The following is an 18787-nucleotide window of genomic DNA, read 5'->3' on the forward strand; positions in this document are numbered from 1 at the left end:
CCTGCTCCAGTCAGTATTGAATGATTTACACAAAGTGGAGCAGATACGGCAGGAGAGACAGAGAGCCCTGCCCCCAAATCCCCTGACAGCTAGGGCACTCTCCTATGAGGGAGGAAATGCAGGTGAAGCCCTTTCTTAGGGGGCAGGAATTGAACCTGTTTCCTACATCCTGGGCAAGTGTTCTAGCCACAGAGCTAAAGGGGGCACCACAACCCCCTCTGCTCACCATTTTCTGTCAGTTTAGATGTGTACAGAGGGCATCTACCGGACCAATCCCACAAGGCAAGATAGGCAGGGGAATCCCTCATTTGTGAATCCCATCGAGTGTTAGGTGTTGAGCTGCATGGCAGTGTGGGGAGGTGCTCAGCTTCCAAAATGTTGGTACCTTGTGGACTTTACTGGCAGAAATATGGGTGCCTATCTATGGACTTTAGGCACCTACATGGTTACACAGAAGCTGACAGAGGGGTTGTGAATGCCAGTGGCACCTAACGTTGGACTGAGGAACTTAAAGTGGCAGTTAGGTGCCTATGTCCGCCTTGTGAATCCCACCCTTGCAGTCTGGTGTCTCTTTGCTCGTACCACGCAGGCTGCTCTCATCCAAAATGGCCACCACTTCTCCTGGTTCCCACTGAGAGTGACTCCAAGTTGCCTCCAGGGAAGACAGTAGTTCCCCATGCTATAAAGGAGTGGAGAGGAGCAGGTGAAAGGAGGCGGCGTCCATCTTTGCTATGGGACTCAGAAGAGTAAGAGATGGCAGCCATTTTGAGAGGGCAGTTGTTCATAGAATTCTCTGAAGTAGAACATTTTTCTTCAGCCACTGCTGAAGGAAAAACTTTCAGTTAGGAAGAATAATGGCAAAAAATTACCATGAATCCTAAACAAAAATTTTTGAGAAGTAGCCTATGGATACAAATTCAGTAAGGTTAATGATATGGAAAGTTTGAAGAGTCTTCATTATTTCATTAATGAGATTAGATTGGAACAAAAAAACTGTAATTATTTATTTTTGTATTAATTGTAATGCTGTTTAATTAATAGATTTTCTTGTATATGCTCAGAAAATTCATTTTATTCTCAAAGACTAAGTGCTGTCAGTTTGGGGAGGATATGGGGAGGATACGCAGGATGGTTCATACAAAACAAAATGCTGAATTCCTATGTAAAGTGCAATCTCCACACAACTGTGGAGTCCCAAACCGTATCTCCATAATGAGAACTTCCTGGGCACGTGTACAGCCCCCCCCCCTTACTCCACTGACTCATTTCACTCATTGGAATTGCAGCATGCAAATCACCTGTCAAGGGATTGTGATGGTTGGTTGAGTCATCTCTGATGCCACAAAAATGATCTATGCTGTTTGAACTGTCCTTGCCTGTATTTATGGAGGTGCCGGTTGCAGCTCGATAGTTTAGGCTGAGTTCTGTTTTGCACTTAAAATAGGGGTTCAATCTCTTGGTTATCTGTGAAGACAAATTTACACCTCCCTAAATTTACACCAATCACTCTTTGAGTTCAGAATGAATTTTCTGAGAATTTACAAGTAAACCTGAGAATTACCTTATGAGTTAAAATTAATTAAAAATTGGATCCTTTAAGAAATTTACCATCTAAGTCAGTCTTTTCTTTATCCCAAAATAATGGAATATCACACACTTATCAAATTTCCACAGTTATGATATTTGGCATCTTGTTCATAGTCTATATCTGAAGAAATGTGATTGTAATTAATTAAAGTATTAGTGATTGTTGCATAAATTGTTATGGTTGTACTGGGTCCAGATAAGATCAGGGCAACATCTCAAGTAACTCCAAGTCCTACCAATGTGACATCAGAGGTAGCTTAACTAATCCTCATCCTTCTTCTACAGCTCATTCGTGTGCAACAATTCTATTGGTGGTAATAAGACAGGTCTGAAGGAGATGGGATATGTCAAAAGTTCTCATTGGTAGATTACACAGCACAACTGCCACTCCTTTTAAAGGTCCCGTAGCCCCATACTGGCTTGGTCATCGGTGCTTGAAAGTTTCCCATTGGCTCCCCTGCACACAGAGAGGCCGCACTGCCAGAGGAAGTGAGGCAGGAGCACAGGCTAGAACTATTGGGACTCAGCAAACTTGTCTCTCCCAGCCTCCCTTCCTGTCGCACCAGTCTCGCTAACACCGATCAATAAAGCCACTGCAAATGAAGGGACAGATTTACCACTGTGCTTTGGCTGCTTTGTACTGCTCTTGTGAAGGGAAAAATAAAACCCCCTTAACGGTTCCTTAAAAAGTCCATGTCCTCCAATCTGGAACCACAAACATGAAATGTCTTCATCACAATCCAGAATCTGGAGTTGTGTGGTTATTGCCTGGCCTCACTACTCGCCACTCCCCAAACCTTACCACGTTTGGATTTCTTTTAAGCATAACTTTAACTCTGAATTTCCCAGGTTTGGAATGTTAGATATAGACTCACAACAGCCCTGAAATGTTCTTTCCCCTAAAATGTGGTTACATATTCTCTATCTTAACTATATTTGAACTACAACGGTTAGTAAAAGACGGTTACCTACCTCTTGTAACTGTTGTTCTTCGAGAAGTGTTGTTCACGTCCATTACAATTAGGTGTGTGCACACCACATGCACGGACGTTGGAAACTTTTTCCCTTAGCAGCTCCCATCAGGACAGCAGGGAAGCTCCCTAGAGTGGCGCCCTCATGGCAGGGTACATATTACCCTGCCAGCCCGACCCCCCTTCAGTTTCTTCTTGCCTTTCACTCCGACAGAGGGGAAAGGGGGTGGGTATTGTAATGGACATGAACAACACATCTCGAAGAACAACGGTTACTAGAGGTAGGTAACCGTCTTTTCTTCTTCGAGTGATTGTTCACGTCCATTCCAATTAGATGACTTCCAAGCTTACTATTGGAGGAGGGTAGGAGTCATGGAACGATTGATTGAAGAACAGCTCTGCTGACTGCTGCATCATCTCTGGCCTGTTGGTTAACAGCATAGTGGACTGTAAACGTGTTCACTGAAGACCAGGTGGCTGCTTTACAGATCTCCTGGATAGGGACCTGAGCCAGAAAGGCTGTCGAAGATGCCTGTGCTCTGGTTGAATGGGCCGTAATTGCTGGGGCTGGGACCTTGGCCAACTCATAGCATGTGCGAATGCAGTCTGTGATCCAGAACAATATGCACTGTGCAGAGACAGGAAGACCTTTCATTTTGTCAGCTATGGTGATGAACAATTGGGTCGACTTGTGGAAAGGTTTCGTGCACCCTATGTAGAAAGCCAGGGTTCTCCAGACATCCAGCGTGTGTAGGCTACGGTGTCTCGGGCTCATATGGGGTTTTGGAAAGAACACTAGTAAGCAAATGTCCTGACCCATGTGGAATTGGGAGACCACCTTGGGGAGAAATTTAGGATGTGGTCTAAGCTGCACCTTGTCCTTATGAAACACCGTGTACGGTGGTTTAGAGGTGAGGGCTCTCAGCTTGGACATCCTTCTTGCTGATGTAATGGCCACCAGGAACGCACCTTCGAAGAAAGATAGAGGAGGGAACAAGTGGCCAGGGGCTCAGATGGTGGGCTCATGAGTTTGGAGAGGACCAGGTTCAGGTTCCAGGTTGGGACTGGTGGTCGAGAATACAGGAACACCCTCTCCAGACCTTTGAGGAATCGCCATACAATGGGATTAGAAAATACCGAGTGCCCAGACTCCCCTGGATGGAAAGCTTAAATGGCCACCAGGTTTTCTCTGATGGAGGAAGGGGATAGACCCTGATGCTTAAGGTGTAGGAGGTATTTTAAAATAACTGTGATGGTACCCTGGAGTAGTTGAAGGCGCTTGGGTTCACACCTTATCCATTTCACCAGGTAGGTAGCCCCAGCAGAAGGTTTCCTACTGCCGAGGAGAATTTGTCTCACCAACTGAGAGCACTGGCTCTCCATGGGATTTAGCCACGGAGTTTCCAAGCCATGAGATGCAGAGACTGCAGGTTTGGGTGAAGGAGGCACCCGTGGTCCTGCGTGATCAGATCTGGGTTGAGGGGCAGGGCAATCAGGGCGTCTACAGATAGCTCTAGTAGGGTTGTATACCAATGCTGTCAGGGCCAAGAGGGGCTGATAATGATCACCATCACCCTATGTCTGCGAATTTTGAGGCGGACCCGATGGACAAGTGGGATAGGAGGGAAGGCATACTTCAGACCCTTGCCCCATGGTATTAAGAGCACATCAGCAATCGAGCCTGGACTGTGGTTTTGGAATGAGCAGAACTGAGGGCACTGTCTGTTGCTCCTGGTGGCGAAGAGGTCTACTTGGGGATCACCCCACTCCTGGCAGAGTGACTGTATGTTGTCCAATCTGATTGACCACTCGTGCATGTGGTATGACCTGCTGTGGCGATCAGCAAGCTCGTTCCACACTCCTGGAAGGTAGGATGCTTTGAGCTGAATGGATGAGGCTATACAGAAGTCCCAGAGAAGAAGAGCTTCATGGCAGAGAGGTGAGGAGCGGGCTCTGCCTTGTTTGTTTATATAGAACATGGTGGTTGTGTTGTCTGTCAGGACTGTCACGCTGTGACCTTGCAATGTGGCGTGAAAGGTCTGGCAGGTGAGATGAACTGCCCTGAGCTCCTTCAGGTTGATATGGAGAAGTATCTTGTCCCTCAACCACAAGCCTTGTGTCCTCAGGTCCCCTAAGTGTACGCCCCAGCCCAGATGTGACGCCTCTGTTACTAACATCAGAGAAGATTGGGGCTTGGCGAAGGGGACCCCTGAACAGACCACTGATTGGTCCAGCCACCAGCACAGGGATTTTAGAACCTGTTCCAGGATCATCACCACGAGGTCCAGGGGGTCTCTGTACAGACGATAAGACAGTGCGAACCACGCTTGCAAGGGTCTGAGTCTCAGTCGGGCATGGCTGATCACATACTGGCAAGCTGCCATATGCCCTATTAGCTGTACGCAACACCTGACTGTGGTAGTGGGATACCGAAGCATTGATTTTACAATCTGCTCTATGGCTTGGAATCTGGGCTCTGGAAGGTTCACTTTTGCCTGTACTGAGTCCAGGACTGTCCCTATAAACTCTAACCTTTGGGTGGGTATGAGAGAAGATATGGGCACATGAGGAGGATCCCCAGTCTGTGAAATGTGTCCATGACTACCATCACATGGGACTGGACCTCATCCTTGGAAGACCTGTGAGAAGCCAGGTACAGGTACACTCGAACCTGCTTTTTCCACAGGAAGGCTGCCACCACCGCCTTGCATTTCATGAACACTCGGGGGGCTGTGGACAGGCCGAATGGGAGAACCGTGAACTGGTAGTGATGTTGGTTTATGGCAAACCAGAGGAAGCGTCGGTGCACCGGATGAATAGCAATATGGAAGTATGCGTCTTTCATGTCGAGGGCAGCGTACCAATCCCCGGATCCAGTGATGGAATGATAGTGCTCAGGGAGACCATGCGGAACCGGAGCTTGACCATAAATTTGTTGAGTCCGCGAAGGTCTAAAATGGGTCGAAGACCCTCCTTTGCCTTGGGGATTAGGAAGTAACAGGAGTAAAACCCTTTTCCCCTTAGCTCCTGCGGAACCTCCTCCACTGCACCTATCTCGAGGAGCAAACGAGCCTCCTGAAGAAGGAGTTGCTCGTGAGAGGGGTCCCTGAAGAAGGATGGGGAAGGTGGATGGGAGGTAGGGGAGGAGGAGAACTGGAGAGAGTATCCAACCTGTACCATGTATAGGTCCGATGTTATATGGGACCACGCATGGTAGAAGTGGGATACACAGTTTAAAAACTCTGGGGATGGATCCAGGAGCTGGGTTGGTACACTGTCCTCGGGCATGCCTTCAAAACCCTTGCTTGTTTCCCAGTTGGGGCTTATTCTGGCCCTAGTTAGGCACATTGTTCTGTCCGTGCCTGTTATTTCTGCCCTGCCGGCAATACGGCTCCTGTCTGGGGTGGGGTTGATACTGCCTCTGCAGAGGCCTGAAGGGCTTTCTCTGGGTTGCCAGAGTATGGATCCCTAGTGACTTCAGGGTGGCCCGAGAATCCTTAAGGCGATGCAGCCTGGAGTCTGTTTGCTCCGAGAAAAGGCCTGAACCCTCAAAAGGAGGGTATTCTGGAACTCTGGAGGGAGGCTCGACGCTTGGAGCCATGCTGAGCATCGCCTAACTACCCCTGAGGCAATGGTTCTGGCCGCAGAGTCCGCTGAATCGAGGGAGGCTTGTAATGAAGTTTTAGCCACCGCCTTCCCTTCCTCAATTAAAGCCGCAAACTCAGAGTGTGAGTTCTGGGGCAGGCGATCCTTAAACTTGGACACGGCCATCCAAGAGTTGAAATTATGACTATTAAGGACTGTCTGCTGATTGGCTATACGTAACTGGAGGCTTCCGGAAGAGTAGGCCTTCCTATCGAAGAGGTCCAAACATTGGGCTTCCTTGGCCTTTGGGGCCAAGGCTTTTTGGCCCTGTCATTCCTTTTCGTTGACTGCTGAAATGACTAGGGAACAGGGAGCCGGATGGCAGAACTGGAACTCATAGCCATTGGAGGGAGCAAAGTATTTCCATTCTACGCCCCTCGAGGCCGGGGTCTGCCATATTGTTTTAAGAAAAGGAGTACTTGTGGTACCTTAGAGACTAACAAATTTATTTGGGCATAAGCTTTCATGAGCTACAGCTCACTTCATTGAATGCATCCGATGAAGTGAGCTGTAGCTCACGAAAGCTTATGCTCAAATAAATTTGTTAGTATCTAAGGTGCCACAAGTCCTCCTTTTCTTTTTGAGAATACAGACTAACACAGCTGCTACTCTGAAACCATATTGTTTTGTAATTCATTTGTATGGTCTTTATGAGAGGGAGCGCAACTCTGGAGGGACCCTCGGGCATCAGGCTATCCACCATCGGATCCTCTTGCTCAACCATTTCTTCTGCCTGGAAGCCCATATTGAGGGTGATCCCACAGAGTAGCTCCTGGTGAGCCCTGTGGTCAATCAGTGGCGGTCCTGAGACTGATGTGCTTGCCACTGCCTCATCTGGGGAAGAGGAGGAAGTGAGGTGCTGCAGGTTGCCCTCATCTAGACCCTCCTGTGTGTCCTCATATGCCTGGGTCACTTCAGGGCCCTGCAGGGCTTTGACACCTCTCGAGGTGTCGCAGAGCTTGGCACCGCCTCAGGTATTGGGCCTGGAGGCGCGGTTGCTCTTGTGGGTCTGGGGGTGGCCTAGAGAGAGTGGCCTCCCTTGTCCTTGATGGGTGCCTGTGTGGCGACCTGGAATGGTGTCACATAGATTGTCCGGACCCAGAGGCTCTGGAGGAGATGCCCTGTTGCTGGTGGTAGGCCCATGGGGTCCAGAAAGGCCACTGACCCGGAGGAGGCCATTGTGGCTGCCAAGCTGGTTGGGATTCTCTGCTGGCTATTGTTCGATGTCTGCTATAGCTAGAGCGACCAGAGTCGGCCTCAGAGCTGGAGGATACTGATGGAGAGGACCAGGGTGGTGCCGAACGTTGAGCGGTCGCAGGGTGCCGGGGAGCTGGGGAGGGGTGCCTGGCTGACCAGGACCATGAACGGTACTGGGAGTCTTGGGACCGGGATCAGTGTCTTGCACTCGGCGCCGGTGAGGTCCGGTGCCGGGCGACCAATGGTGTTGGGGACTGGCGTGCAGTCGCCGCGGGTGCCGCTGGCTGGTTCGTCTCTGGTGCCATAACCTCACTCTGGGTTGTGGGCACCAAGGAATAGTAAGACGCCGAGCTCAAATGGGAGTGGTGCTGAGATGGTGACCTCAAGCGGCGCACCATTGCCGGCTTCCCTCTGGACCGCCCCCTTTTAGGTGGTGCCAGAGGCTTCTTCCTGCACGGGAGTGGGTTTGGCACCGACAACTCAATGAGGTCTTTTTCTGTCTCAAAAGTGTTGGGTGTGGAGGGGTGTTCGAGGACCTCCTCCAGGCCTTCGTCGACACTGAATCAGCTGGGTACCAGAATCAAGAGGGCCTGTGGCGCCGGAGTCGATGGTGCTGGTTCTTGGCTCGGGCTCGCAATGTGTCTTTGCATGTCAGGAGCATCTTTGAGCGGTTTAGTAGCTCTTTGGGAGAGCGCCCTCTTTCCCCTTGCTTGTGCTGCTTAGTTGGTGCCGGAGAGGTCGACCAATGCAGAAGCTGGTCATCCCATCTCAGTGCTGGTGATTTACGGTGCCTGGGTGGTGCCGGGTCGCGCACGGATGCCAGGGCACTTTGCACCGAGGAAGCTGGGGCCAGTGCCGCTCGGTCAGAGGCCAGTGGTTGTAATGCAGCCTCCATGAGCAACTGCTTAAGGCGAAAGTCTCTTTCTTTCTTGGTGTGCAGCTTAAAGGTCTTGCAGATTTTGCAGCGCTCTGCCTGATGAGACGCTCCCAGACACCGGAGACAGGAATCGTAGGGGTCGCTGTTAGGCATAGACTTGCGGCACATGGCATAAGCTTTGAAACCCTGGGCTTGCAGCATGCCCCACAGCCCCAGACTGGTGCTGGAACTAGCTTCCAGACACCTGAAACAATGGAGTTCTAACAAACTGGCAACTATCTAAGAACAAGACTGAAAGGCTAAGGGATCTCTCGCAAGCAAGAGAGAGAGAAAATGTTCCAACACCGCCACGGACAGTAAGAAGGAACAGAAAGGGGGGTCGGGCTGGCAGGGCAATATATCCCCTGCCATGAGGGCACCACTCTAGGGAGTTCCCCTGCTGTCCTGATGGGAGCAGCTAAGGGGGAAAGTCTCCAACGTCCATGCACGCAGCGCGCGCACGCCTAATTAGAATGGACGTGAACAATCACTCAAAGAAGAACTTTCATTATGACCTGATTTGTTCAGCTGTGCTGAGTCCCCAGGTTTTTCAATGTGTGTTAATTATGTGGAAAGTTTGCAGGGTTGAATAAGGTGTCTGGAAGCTAGATGGGGCCCAGGAATACCTGTGACTCAAAAAAAAGTGATTTGTTAACATTTAGCTGAAAACCCTCAGAAGATTCAGCCTTTGCTCCCAGATTGCAGCTAGCAAGGATGTCAAGAGTACTAAGAAGGGTTTCTTCAGGTATGTTGGCAACAAGAAGAAAGCCAAGGAAACTGTGGGCCCCTTAATGAATGAGGGAGGCAACCTAGTGACAGAGGACGTGGAAAAAGCTAATGTACTCAATGTTTTTTTTGCCTCTGTCTTCACTAACAAGGTCAGCTCCCAGACTGCTGCGCTGGGCATCACAAAATGGGGAAGAGATGGCCAGCCCTCTGTGGAGATAGAGGTGGTTAGGGACTATTTAGAAAAGCTGGAAGTGTACAAGTCCATGGGGCCGGACGAGTTGCATCCGAGAGTGCTGAAGGAATTGGCGGCTGTGGTTGCAGAGCCACTGGCCATTATCTTTGAAAACTCGTGGCGAACGGGGGAAGTCCCGGATGACTGGAAAAAAGGCTAATGTAGTGCCAATCTTTAAAAAAGGGAAGAAGGAGGATCCTGGGAACTACAGGCCAGTCAGCCTCACCTCAGTCCCTGGAAAAATCATGGAGCAGGTCCTCAAAGAATCAATCCTGAAGTACTTGCATGAGAGGAAAGTGATCAGGAACAGCCAGCCTGGATTCACCAAGGGAAGGTCATGCCTGACTAATCTAATCACCTTTTATGATGAGATTACTGGTTCTGTGGATGAAGGGAAAGCAGTGGATGTATTGTTTCTTGACTTTAGCAAAGCTTTTGACACGGTCTCCCATAGTATTCTTGTCAGCAAGTTAAGGAAGTATGGGCTGGATGAATGCACTATAAGGTGGGTAGAAAGCTGGCTAGATTGTCGGGCTCAACGGGTAGTGATGAATGGCTCCATGTCTAGTTGGCAGCCGGTGTCAAGTGGAGTGCCCCAGGGGTCGGTCCTGGGGCCGGTTTTGTTCAATATCTTCATAAATGATCTGGAGGATGGTGTAGATTGCACTCTCAGCAAATTTGTGGATGATACTAAACTGGGAGGAGTGGTAGATACACTGGAGGGGAGGGATAGGATACAGAAGGACCTAGACAAATTGGAGGATTGGGCCAAAAGAAATCTGATGAGGTTCAATAAGGATAAGTGCAGGGTCCTGCACTTAGGACGGAAGAATCCAATGCACCGCTACAGACTAAGGGCCGAATGGCTAGGCAGCAGTTCTGCCGAAAAGGACCTACGGGTGACAGTGGATGAGAAGCTGGATATGAGTCAGCAGTGTGCCCTTGTTGCCAAGAAGGCCAATGGCATTTTGGGATGTATAAGTAGGGGCATTGCCAGCAGATCGAGGGACGTGATCGTTCCCCTCTATTCGACATTGGTGAGGCCTCATCTGGAGTACTGTGTCCAGTTTTGGGCCCCACACTACAAGAAGGATGTGGATAAATTGGAGAGAGTCCAGCGAAGGGCAACAAAAATGATTAGGGGTCTAGAACACATGACTTATGAGGAGAGGCTGAGGGAGCTGGGATTGTTTAGCTTGCAGAAGAGAAGAATGAGGGGGGATTTGATAGCTGCTTTCAACTACCTGAAAGGGGGTTCCAAAGAGGATGGCTCTAGACTGTTCTCAATGGTAGCAGATGACAGAACGAGGAGTAATGGTCTCAAGTTGCAGTGGGGGAGGTTTAGATTGGATATTAGGAAATACTTTTTCACTAGGGGGGTGGTGAAACACTGGAATGCGTTACCTAGGGAGGTGGTAGAATCTCCTTCCTTAGAGGTTTTTAAGGTCAGGCTTGACAAAGCCCTGGCTGGGATGATTTAACTGGGAATTGGTCCTGCTTCGAGCAGGGGGTTGGACTAGATGACCTTCTGGGGTCCCTTCCAACCCTGATATTCTATGATTCTATGATTCTATGATTAAGTGTTGTAAATTGAGGAAGATGCACTGTATTCTTAGATGAAAAACTGAACCCAACCTTAACTATGGAATAGCTGCTGTCAATTCCATAACAATTATGTCAGAGCACAGGTAACCATGAGGCTCACAGGCAGGTCGTGCATATACGAGAGGCCCATGGGGACAGACTGTCTCTGTCCCTCCATCTCTTTTACTGTCATTTTCTACTAAGGACAGTTAAATACCACCTTATTGACGCCCCTTTTGTAGCCCTGCTCGAGAATGTCACCAATCACAGATTAGGGCTCAGGCATTGTCCTACTTGCAACCTGGAGTAGAAGAGTGCCTTGGACTAGGGTCAGATATTGGACTGCAGCATATTACATATGGAGAATTACTGTGGGCCAGATTTTGACACCTGTGCTCAGGATAAGTTGCACCTTACTCTGCAAATAGTGACACTGAAATCAATGGAGCTACCTACTCATGGAGCAGGGAGCTATTCACCATGCAGAAGGGTATGACAGGCTGACCCTCTGTAAACAGGGAACTCACCGGTTCCGGGTGTACTTATATGCTGCATCCACCAGCTGCTTGGCTTCATCAACACTGCTCAGAAGGGACGGAGCCGACAGCATCCCTGAGATATCTAGTCCAAAGAGAAGAAGGAGCATGACATGAGGATAACTCCTTCCCACAAGTTCACTCCACAAATCAGGATTTGCTGTATATATTGGAGCAAGTCTCTGCCCATCGCAAGTTGAATCTTCCCTGAGGCTCACCATCTGGCCTCTGTCCCGCTCTCCTCAGATCGTATACTCACTCTTACAGCTATTCAATACCCACAGAGCTTGGACATTCAAAGATTAGGTTTCCTTTGTACTATTAGCTCTCCCATATAGTACATGTTGCATCAAATTCTACCCAAAATTACTGACATGTGCTTTGAAACTTGACTCCAGTTTAATGTAGCTTTTGTCTGAGAATTGCCCTGTTCTCTTTGCACTATTATTTCTCCACATGGTACCTACTGGAGCAGGTTCTGCCTAGTTGCTTCTGTGTGCCCAAGCTGAACTGAAGAGCTCTGTGTAGCTTGAAAGCTTGTCTCTTTTACCAATAGACACTGCTCCAGTAAAAGACATTATCTCATCCACCTTGTCTCTCTAGCTGAAACAGACATTTATAGACCAGAACAGGTTTGGATTTCTTTTAAGTTTAGTCTTTACTCTGAATTTCTTGGGTTCATAACAATTGTTTATGGGATAGTTACAACATCCCTGTTTTGTTTGTTATCCTAAACTACTGATACGTACTCTGAAACTTGATTTCACTTTAATGTAGCTTTTGTCTGAGAATCATCTTGATTTTAAAAAAATAATAATTTGCTTTTCATTTTTATGGCCAGATCTACTGGTTCAGGCTAACGTTTTTCTGCCCCTTGGAAGCAGCACAAAGCAGCAAGTACTGGCCATGGAAGTTGGGTTTACAGCTGCTTTGCATCTCCACAGTATAGCAAAGCAGTTGGAATACACTTTTTCCTCCCTCTTTCCTGCCCACATTCCCCTGAAGACACATTCTGGTTTCCACCTCCCTCCTGCTATCCCCTGTGTACCACTACACATGCTCCCCTCCTCCCCGCTCCCCCGAATAGGTCTGGTGCAATGGGTAGTTTCTGAAATGAAAGGTACAGAGCTAATTGTCTTTCCCATTACTCTTCATCACTGAAAGTCTGGAAGAACAATGAGAGAAGACAGACCTTTTGCAAAAGGGAAATTCATAGTGAGTTTCTCTGAAAAAAATTATTATTCTTCAGCCTCTGCCAAAAAAGAAACTTTCAGTTATGAAGAAAAATGAAGAATTCACAATTTATGCTAAAAATTATTTGTGGCATTACGCCCCATATTCTTCATGGTATTATTATTATGATATGAATATGGCATAATTATGATATATTTGGTACAAGATAAGGCATGTGAGATATCATTGAAGAGGTTATGATTTACTGAATATGATTATCCTATTTGTATGTATGTATCATTCTGGTATCTGAAGTTAGATATATTGAAATGTGCTTACACCTGGGGAACGCCCACTAGACAGAATGCAATCAGTCTAGATGGCTGGCTGGGAAGGGCCATTAGGGAAAACAATAGGTCTTAGAAGATGCTAATCTCTGACGGGGGAGCCTTTCTGAGGATGCTACAAACAGCATCTGATTCATGGCTGCTGTGGCCTTACAGAGACATGTGGCCAAGTCACTTGGTACTGGACTCCATCATAGAATACCAGTGTTTTTTCATTGAAAGGCATGGGTTGGCGACAAAGTTGGTGACAAAGGGTTTCCGCCATTTGCAAAAACTATTTAAGGCAGGGGAGTGACATCATTGGGGTTCTTCTTGGACTCCCCGCCCAAGAGAGACTGCTGGAAACATCTGAGGAACAAGGACTGGAACTGGGGAGAAGGGCTGGACCCAAGCTAGAGGGGTTTCTAGCCTGTGAAAGGAATAATGGGTTTTAAGTTCCAAGAAAGTGCAGCTTGCTCTCAAGACTCTGCAAACTGCCTAAATCAACACTTAGGGTGAGAATTTGCTACCGATATCCAATTTCTTTAGTATATTAAGCTTAGATTGCATTTTTGTTTAGTTGCAAGGTAATCTGCTTTGATCTGTTTGCTATCTCTTATAATCACTTAAAATCTATCTTTTGTAATTAATAAACTTGTTTTTGTTTTGTCTAAAACCAGCGTGTGGACATTATAACTTGGGGCAGAAAACTTTTGCATCTCTTTCTCCACGTTGAGGGAGAGGGCGAACTTCATGAGCTTACAGTTCTCTGTGCAGCTCTCTGTGCAGCACAAGACTGTATAATTTTGGGTTTACCCTCCAGAGGTGTGGTGTGCCTGAGAAGCTGGTAAGTACCCTAGTTGTATAGCCTTCCCATGCAGGGGCTGATCAGAAAGCCTGTTTGCATGTTACAACAGGTGTGTGTCCCTACCTGTGTGTATGCTGATTGAAAGAGCAAGCTTGGAGAGCTTAGCAACTTGTCACAGCAGCACAGTGTGAGAGGGAACCTAGGCTGGTGGGTCTGGGAGGCTCAGTGGTACCCAGTTCCAGGTGGCACCCCAGGGGGAACCCGTGACATTATTGTACACAGTTATTTAGCTAGATCTATTCAAAATTCACCTCTCTGCCAATTATTGTATGGACAGACAATGTCCGAGCTGAGATCATTGAAGAAAAAAAATGGTCTGATACGGCGTGCTAAATTTCTTAAAGAACCCATTTAAAATTCATTTTAACTTATAAACAAATTAGCAGATTTATATGTAAAGTCTCAGAAAATTCCTTCCAGATTCAAAGAGTAAGTGCTATAAATTTGGGAGACCAGGCTGCATTTTTCATGCCTCGATGGTCCCTCTAAGGACAGTGGGCCCAGCTTTCTTGTGTCTGCAGCTGGACCTGATTAGGAATGTGGGGTGGCATCTGGGGCCAAGGAAGACAGAAGGAAATTTGGGTAAGAGAGGATAGCAAAAGCCTGGGGGTTGGAGAAGGAGGGAGGCCAGGAGAGACTTGCCTGCTGCCCTCCCCAAGCCAAGAAAGCCAAAGGGCTGAAGAAGGCTGAGGGCCAGGGGAGCAGCAAGGGGGTTGCCCAATGACTTGTCCAAGTCTGAGAACAGACAGTATGAGAGGGTGCTGGACCATTTCCTGGAGGAGAAAGGATGCCAGGTAGGAACGCAGGGAGTTCCTGATGGACAGAGCAGGGAAGGATTTCAGATAGAAGGAGCTAGGGGGCTCCTGGATAAAAAGCAGACTAGAACTTAAGAAGAGCCCTGGGGCTGGTGGAAGGTCTCGGAGCTGTACAGATGCTGTGTTGATGGGCTGTATTCAAGGACTTGGAGAACGGTTTGAATTGTTGACATTAATAAACCAGCCCAAGCAGAGGTATTATTGCCCACAAGAAAGCCACTAGTGAAGTTCTTGAGCACCATGAGGAGGAAAAGCTGACAGGGCCCCTGCAAATATCATGCCTGTCACAAGGGAGCAATTAGGGATAAAGAGAATCTGTCTGAAGCCTTGTGGCTCTGTGGTTAAGATTGAGTTGAGTTCTGCACTTAAACCAAGTGTCCGAATCCCTGCTTTAAGAGCAAAACTCAGATTAATCTGAACTGTGCAGCCACAACTGGTGCCTCCATAATTAAATGCAGAGAAATCTGTAGCTAAGGTTGAGTTTTGAGGGAGATTCAGTCTCTGTTGGGCATGCAGCATGCAGCACATCCTCCCTAACATTATAGCATTTGCTCTCTGAATACCGAACGAATATAAATAAAACCAATAACATCTCTGTTCGACATGGCTGAACAGCAACAGGACACTAGCTGTCAGAAACTCGCCATCCTGTAGAATGACCAGTGCAGGAGAGGGAAAGGGCACTTGGGTCTAAGCGATTCTGAAAAGGCAAATTATCAACTGCTGGTTTGTTTTCCTGAGCAAGCTGTTTATTTCTTTTGTGGTTCAGCTTTTCTCGATGGAAGATTTCTGTGCAGGTGACATGTTTAATTCCTGATGCCATTGTAATTTTGCACTTTTTCCTTCTCAAAAATATAAACCACTTTTAAAAAAAAAATCTTTTTCAAACTTATTATAGAGAGCAGGAGGGGCAGGAGAAAGGGGCAATACCTTTCAAGGAAGGTCCAGATCCCTGGCACAGGCTCAGCGTTACCAGGAATCCGAAGAGGGTGATTGCTGGCTTCATCCCTGGAAAGATACACAAATACACCTGGGTTAGTGGCAATGAAGGGTGTCAAGGATTCACAGATTTCACCCACCCATCAAAAGAGCTCAATGCCCAGAGCTCTGACTGCCCCTCTCCTCGGTAAGGTTCAACTCCAGGCCAAAATCTCCTGCCTTTGGGTACAGATGGAGTCAGCTCCCAAGAAGTGAGGGGTTATTTTCAACCCAGAAGAGAGCCGCTGCCACACGGCAGCCGAATCCTCGGCTCACTCATACCACTGCAAGTCAGGCGTGACTCCACCGAAGTCAATGGCATTACCTTGGTGCAAAACCACTGGGCAAGGAGCTGGAAGCCCAGTAGGTAAGTGTCTGCTCCTCAGCCCCTCTGCTCAGGTGGCGCATCCTCTTGCTATTATCTGGTGACAACAGCAGAAAAGCTCATTGCATCACACCCTTTTGATGTGTGAAGTCACTTCCCCTGTGTTCAATGCTGTGTCCCACAGGAGCACCTCCTGCGTGCATCGCTCCCTGAGGAGCTGTGAGGGCAGTGGTCCCCTCCTGCGTGCATCGCTCCCTGAGGAGCTGTGAGGGCAGTGGTCCCCTCCTGCGTGCTTCGCTCCCTGAGGAGCTGTGAGGGCAGTGGTCCCCTCCTGCGTGCTTCGCTCCCTGAGGAGCTGTGAGGACAGTGGTCCCCTCCTGCGTGCATCGCTCCCTGAGGAGCTGTGAGGGCAGTGGTCCCCTCCTGCGTGCATCGCTCCCTGAGGAGCTGTGAGGGCAGTGGTCCCCTCCTGCGTGCATCGCTCCCTGAGGAGCTGTGAGGGCAGTGGTCCCCTCCTGCGTGCTTCGCTCCCTGAGGAGCTGTGAGGGCAGTGGTCCCCTCCTGCGTGCATCGCTCCCTGACGAGCTGTGAGGGCAGTGGTCCCCTCCTGCGTGCATCGCTCCCTGACGAGCTGTGAGGGCAGTGGTCCCCTCCTGCGTGCATCGCTCCCTGAGGAGCTGTGAGGGCAGTGGTCCCCTCCTGCGTGCATCGCTCCCTGAGGAGCTGTGAGGGCAGTGGTCCCCTCCTGCGTGCTTCGCTCCCTGAGGAGCTGTGAGGGCAGTGGTCCCCTCCTGCGTGCTTCGCTCCCTGAGGAGCTGTGAGGGCAGTGGTCCCCTCCTGCGTGCATCGCTCCCTGAGGAGCTGTGAGGGCAGTGGTCCCCTCCTGCGTGCATCGCTCCCTGAGGAGCTGTGAGGGCAGTGGTCCCCTCCTGCGTGCATCGCTCCCTGAGGAGCTGTGAGGGCAGTGGTCCCCTCCTGCGTGCATCGCTCCCTGAGGAGCTGTGAGGACAGTAGTTCCCTTCTGTGGAGCAGGAGGGACTTGTAAAAGGCTCAGTTCTGAAAATGTAGAAATTAGAATAGGAACTGGCCAAGAGAGGTGTAGCAGGAGAAAGACTGAGCCACCCTCCTCCCTGCTCCACAGGTAACTTTGGTGGGGCGCGGACAGGGCAGTGGACCCAGCTGGGCACAAGGTAGGGGGTCGCTGGGGAAGGCTCCGGGGGCAGAGTCTCTCTGCACAGCCAGAGGTAGGGATATTGCGCACGCCCCTCCCTCTGCTGAGATGTCCACGCGGGCATGGGCACTCCAGGGAGACACTGGTGCTGTGAGTCAGGCTGGAGCTGGATGCCCAAGCCCAGAGGCACGTTCTCCCTGCTCCTGTGGTCCCAGCCTCCCAGGAGCCAGCGGGATTGGCTGTCCTGGCCCAGGGAGGTGGGGCTGGAAGTTCCTCCCAGGGGCAACACATTGTGCCCCCCCAGTATCAGCAGGCATGAGTCATCTATGCCTGAGACCTTTAAAAGAGCTAAAGTGTCAGGATTAGTGTGGGGAGCACAAGTAACATCTAAATCCAGGAACTATGCCAGGGATGCCGCTGGCATGGGGATGCCCTCTACAGCTTGGACTGTCAGGAGCAGATGAATGGTGCTAAATGAGCAGCAGTACAGCAAGGCCTACAGGCCTCAGCTGGGATCAGCCCCATCGTGCCAGGCTCTCTCTCTCTATAGCGAGAGACAGGCCTTGGTCCACAGACTTTACAACCAACCAGACAAGAGGGCACAGAGAGATCAGGTGTTGCAGCCAAGGTCCCCAGGAGTCTAGAGCAGTTCCAGCAAATGAACCCTGAGTCTTAGTCGGTACAAAACCGCCCTTCTTCTCCACCTAGCCTTCTCTTCAGCAGGGAGCTGAGTCTCATGGAGTCATACAATCTAAGGGGCCATTGTGATCATCTCATCTAAAGCACAGGCCATTGGACTTCCAAGAACCAATTCCTGTTTGAACAAGGGCTGATCTTTTAGAAAAACCCCCAATCTTGATTAAAAATAGTCAGTGATGGAGAATCCGCCACAACTCCTGGTAAACTGTTCCAACGGCTGTTAAAAATATTCCTTATTTCCAGTCTGAATTTGTCCAGCTTCACTTTCCAGCCATTGGATCATGTTACACCTGTCTCTGCTAGACTGAAGAGCACTCTTTTATCAAATTTTTCTTCCCCATGTAGTTACCTACAGTCAGTGATCAAGTCACCCCTTAACCTTCTCTTTGTTAAACTAAATAGATTGAACTCCTTGAGTCTATCACCATAGGGCAGGGGCGGACAAACAGCCAGGCGTGGCCCAGCCCCCGCCTCCTATCTGACCCCCCCGCTTCTCGCCCCCCTGATGGCTCCCCCGGGACTCCTGCCCCATCCACCACCCCCTGCTCCCTGTCCCCTGACTACCCCCGGACCCCTCACCCCTGACTGCCCCCTGCCGCCCCAGCCAATCCCCCCCATTCCTGACTGCCCCCCCAGGACCCCTGCCCCATCCAATCCCCCTGTTCCCTGCCCTCTGACCGCCCCGACCCCATCCACACCCCGACCCCTGACCACACCCCTGAACGCCCCTGCCCTCTATCCAGCCCCCGCTACCCCCTTACCACACTGCCTGGAGCACCGGTGGCTGGCGGCGTTACAGCCGTGCCGCCCAGAGCACCGGGTCAGGCCGCGGCTCTGCAACTGCGCTGCCCGGCCACCCAGAGCATTGTGCCGGCAGTGCAGAGCGCTGAGGCTGCAGGGGAGGGGGAACGGCAGGGGAGGGGCCGGGGACTAGCCTCCCGGGCCAGGAGCTCAGGGGCCAGGCAGGAAGGTCCCGCGGGCCATATATGGCTCGCGGGTCATAGTTTGCCCACCTGTGCTACAGGGCATAATTTA

The 18787-nt window shown here is 49.8% G+C and overlaps 1 protein-coding gene across 1 annotated transcript in view; it reads right to left on the reverse strand.

Moving 5' to 3' along the window:
• Positions 1-15585, reverse strand: part of MPO (myeloperoxidase) — a 63051-nt gene extending 47466 nt beyond the window's left edge. Inside the window, exons 1-2 of the mRNA XM_077836539.1 lie at positions 15510-15585; positions 11389-11482 (exon numbers count right to left, since the gene is read on the reverse strand). Coding sequence (XP_077692665.1) covers positions 11389-11482; positions 15510-15585 — 170 coding nt within the window. The remainder of the gene's footprint in view (positions 1-11388; positions 11483-15509) is intronic.
• Between the last annotated feature and the right edge of the window lie 3202 nt (positions 15586-18787).

The sequence above is a fragment of the Eretmochelys imbricata genome, chromosome 17 (assembly GCF_965152235.1).
Source record: "Eretmochelys imbricata isolate rEreImb1 chromosome 17, rEreImb1.hap1, whole genome shotgun sequence".
Classification (NCBI taxonomy): domain Eukaryota; kingdom Metazoa; phylum Chordata; order Testudines; family Cheloniidae; genus Eretmochelys; species Eretmochelys imbricata.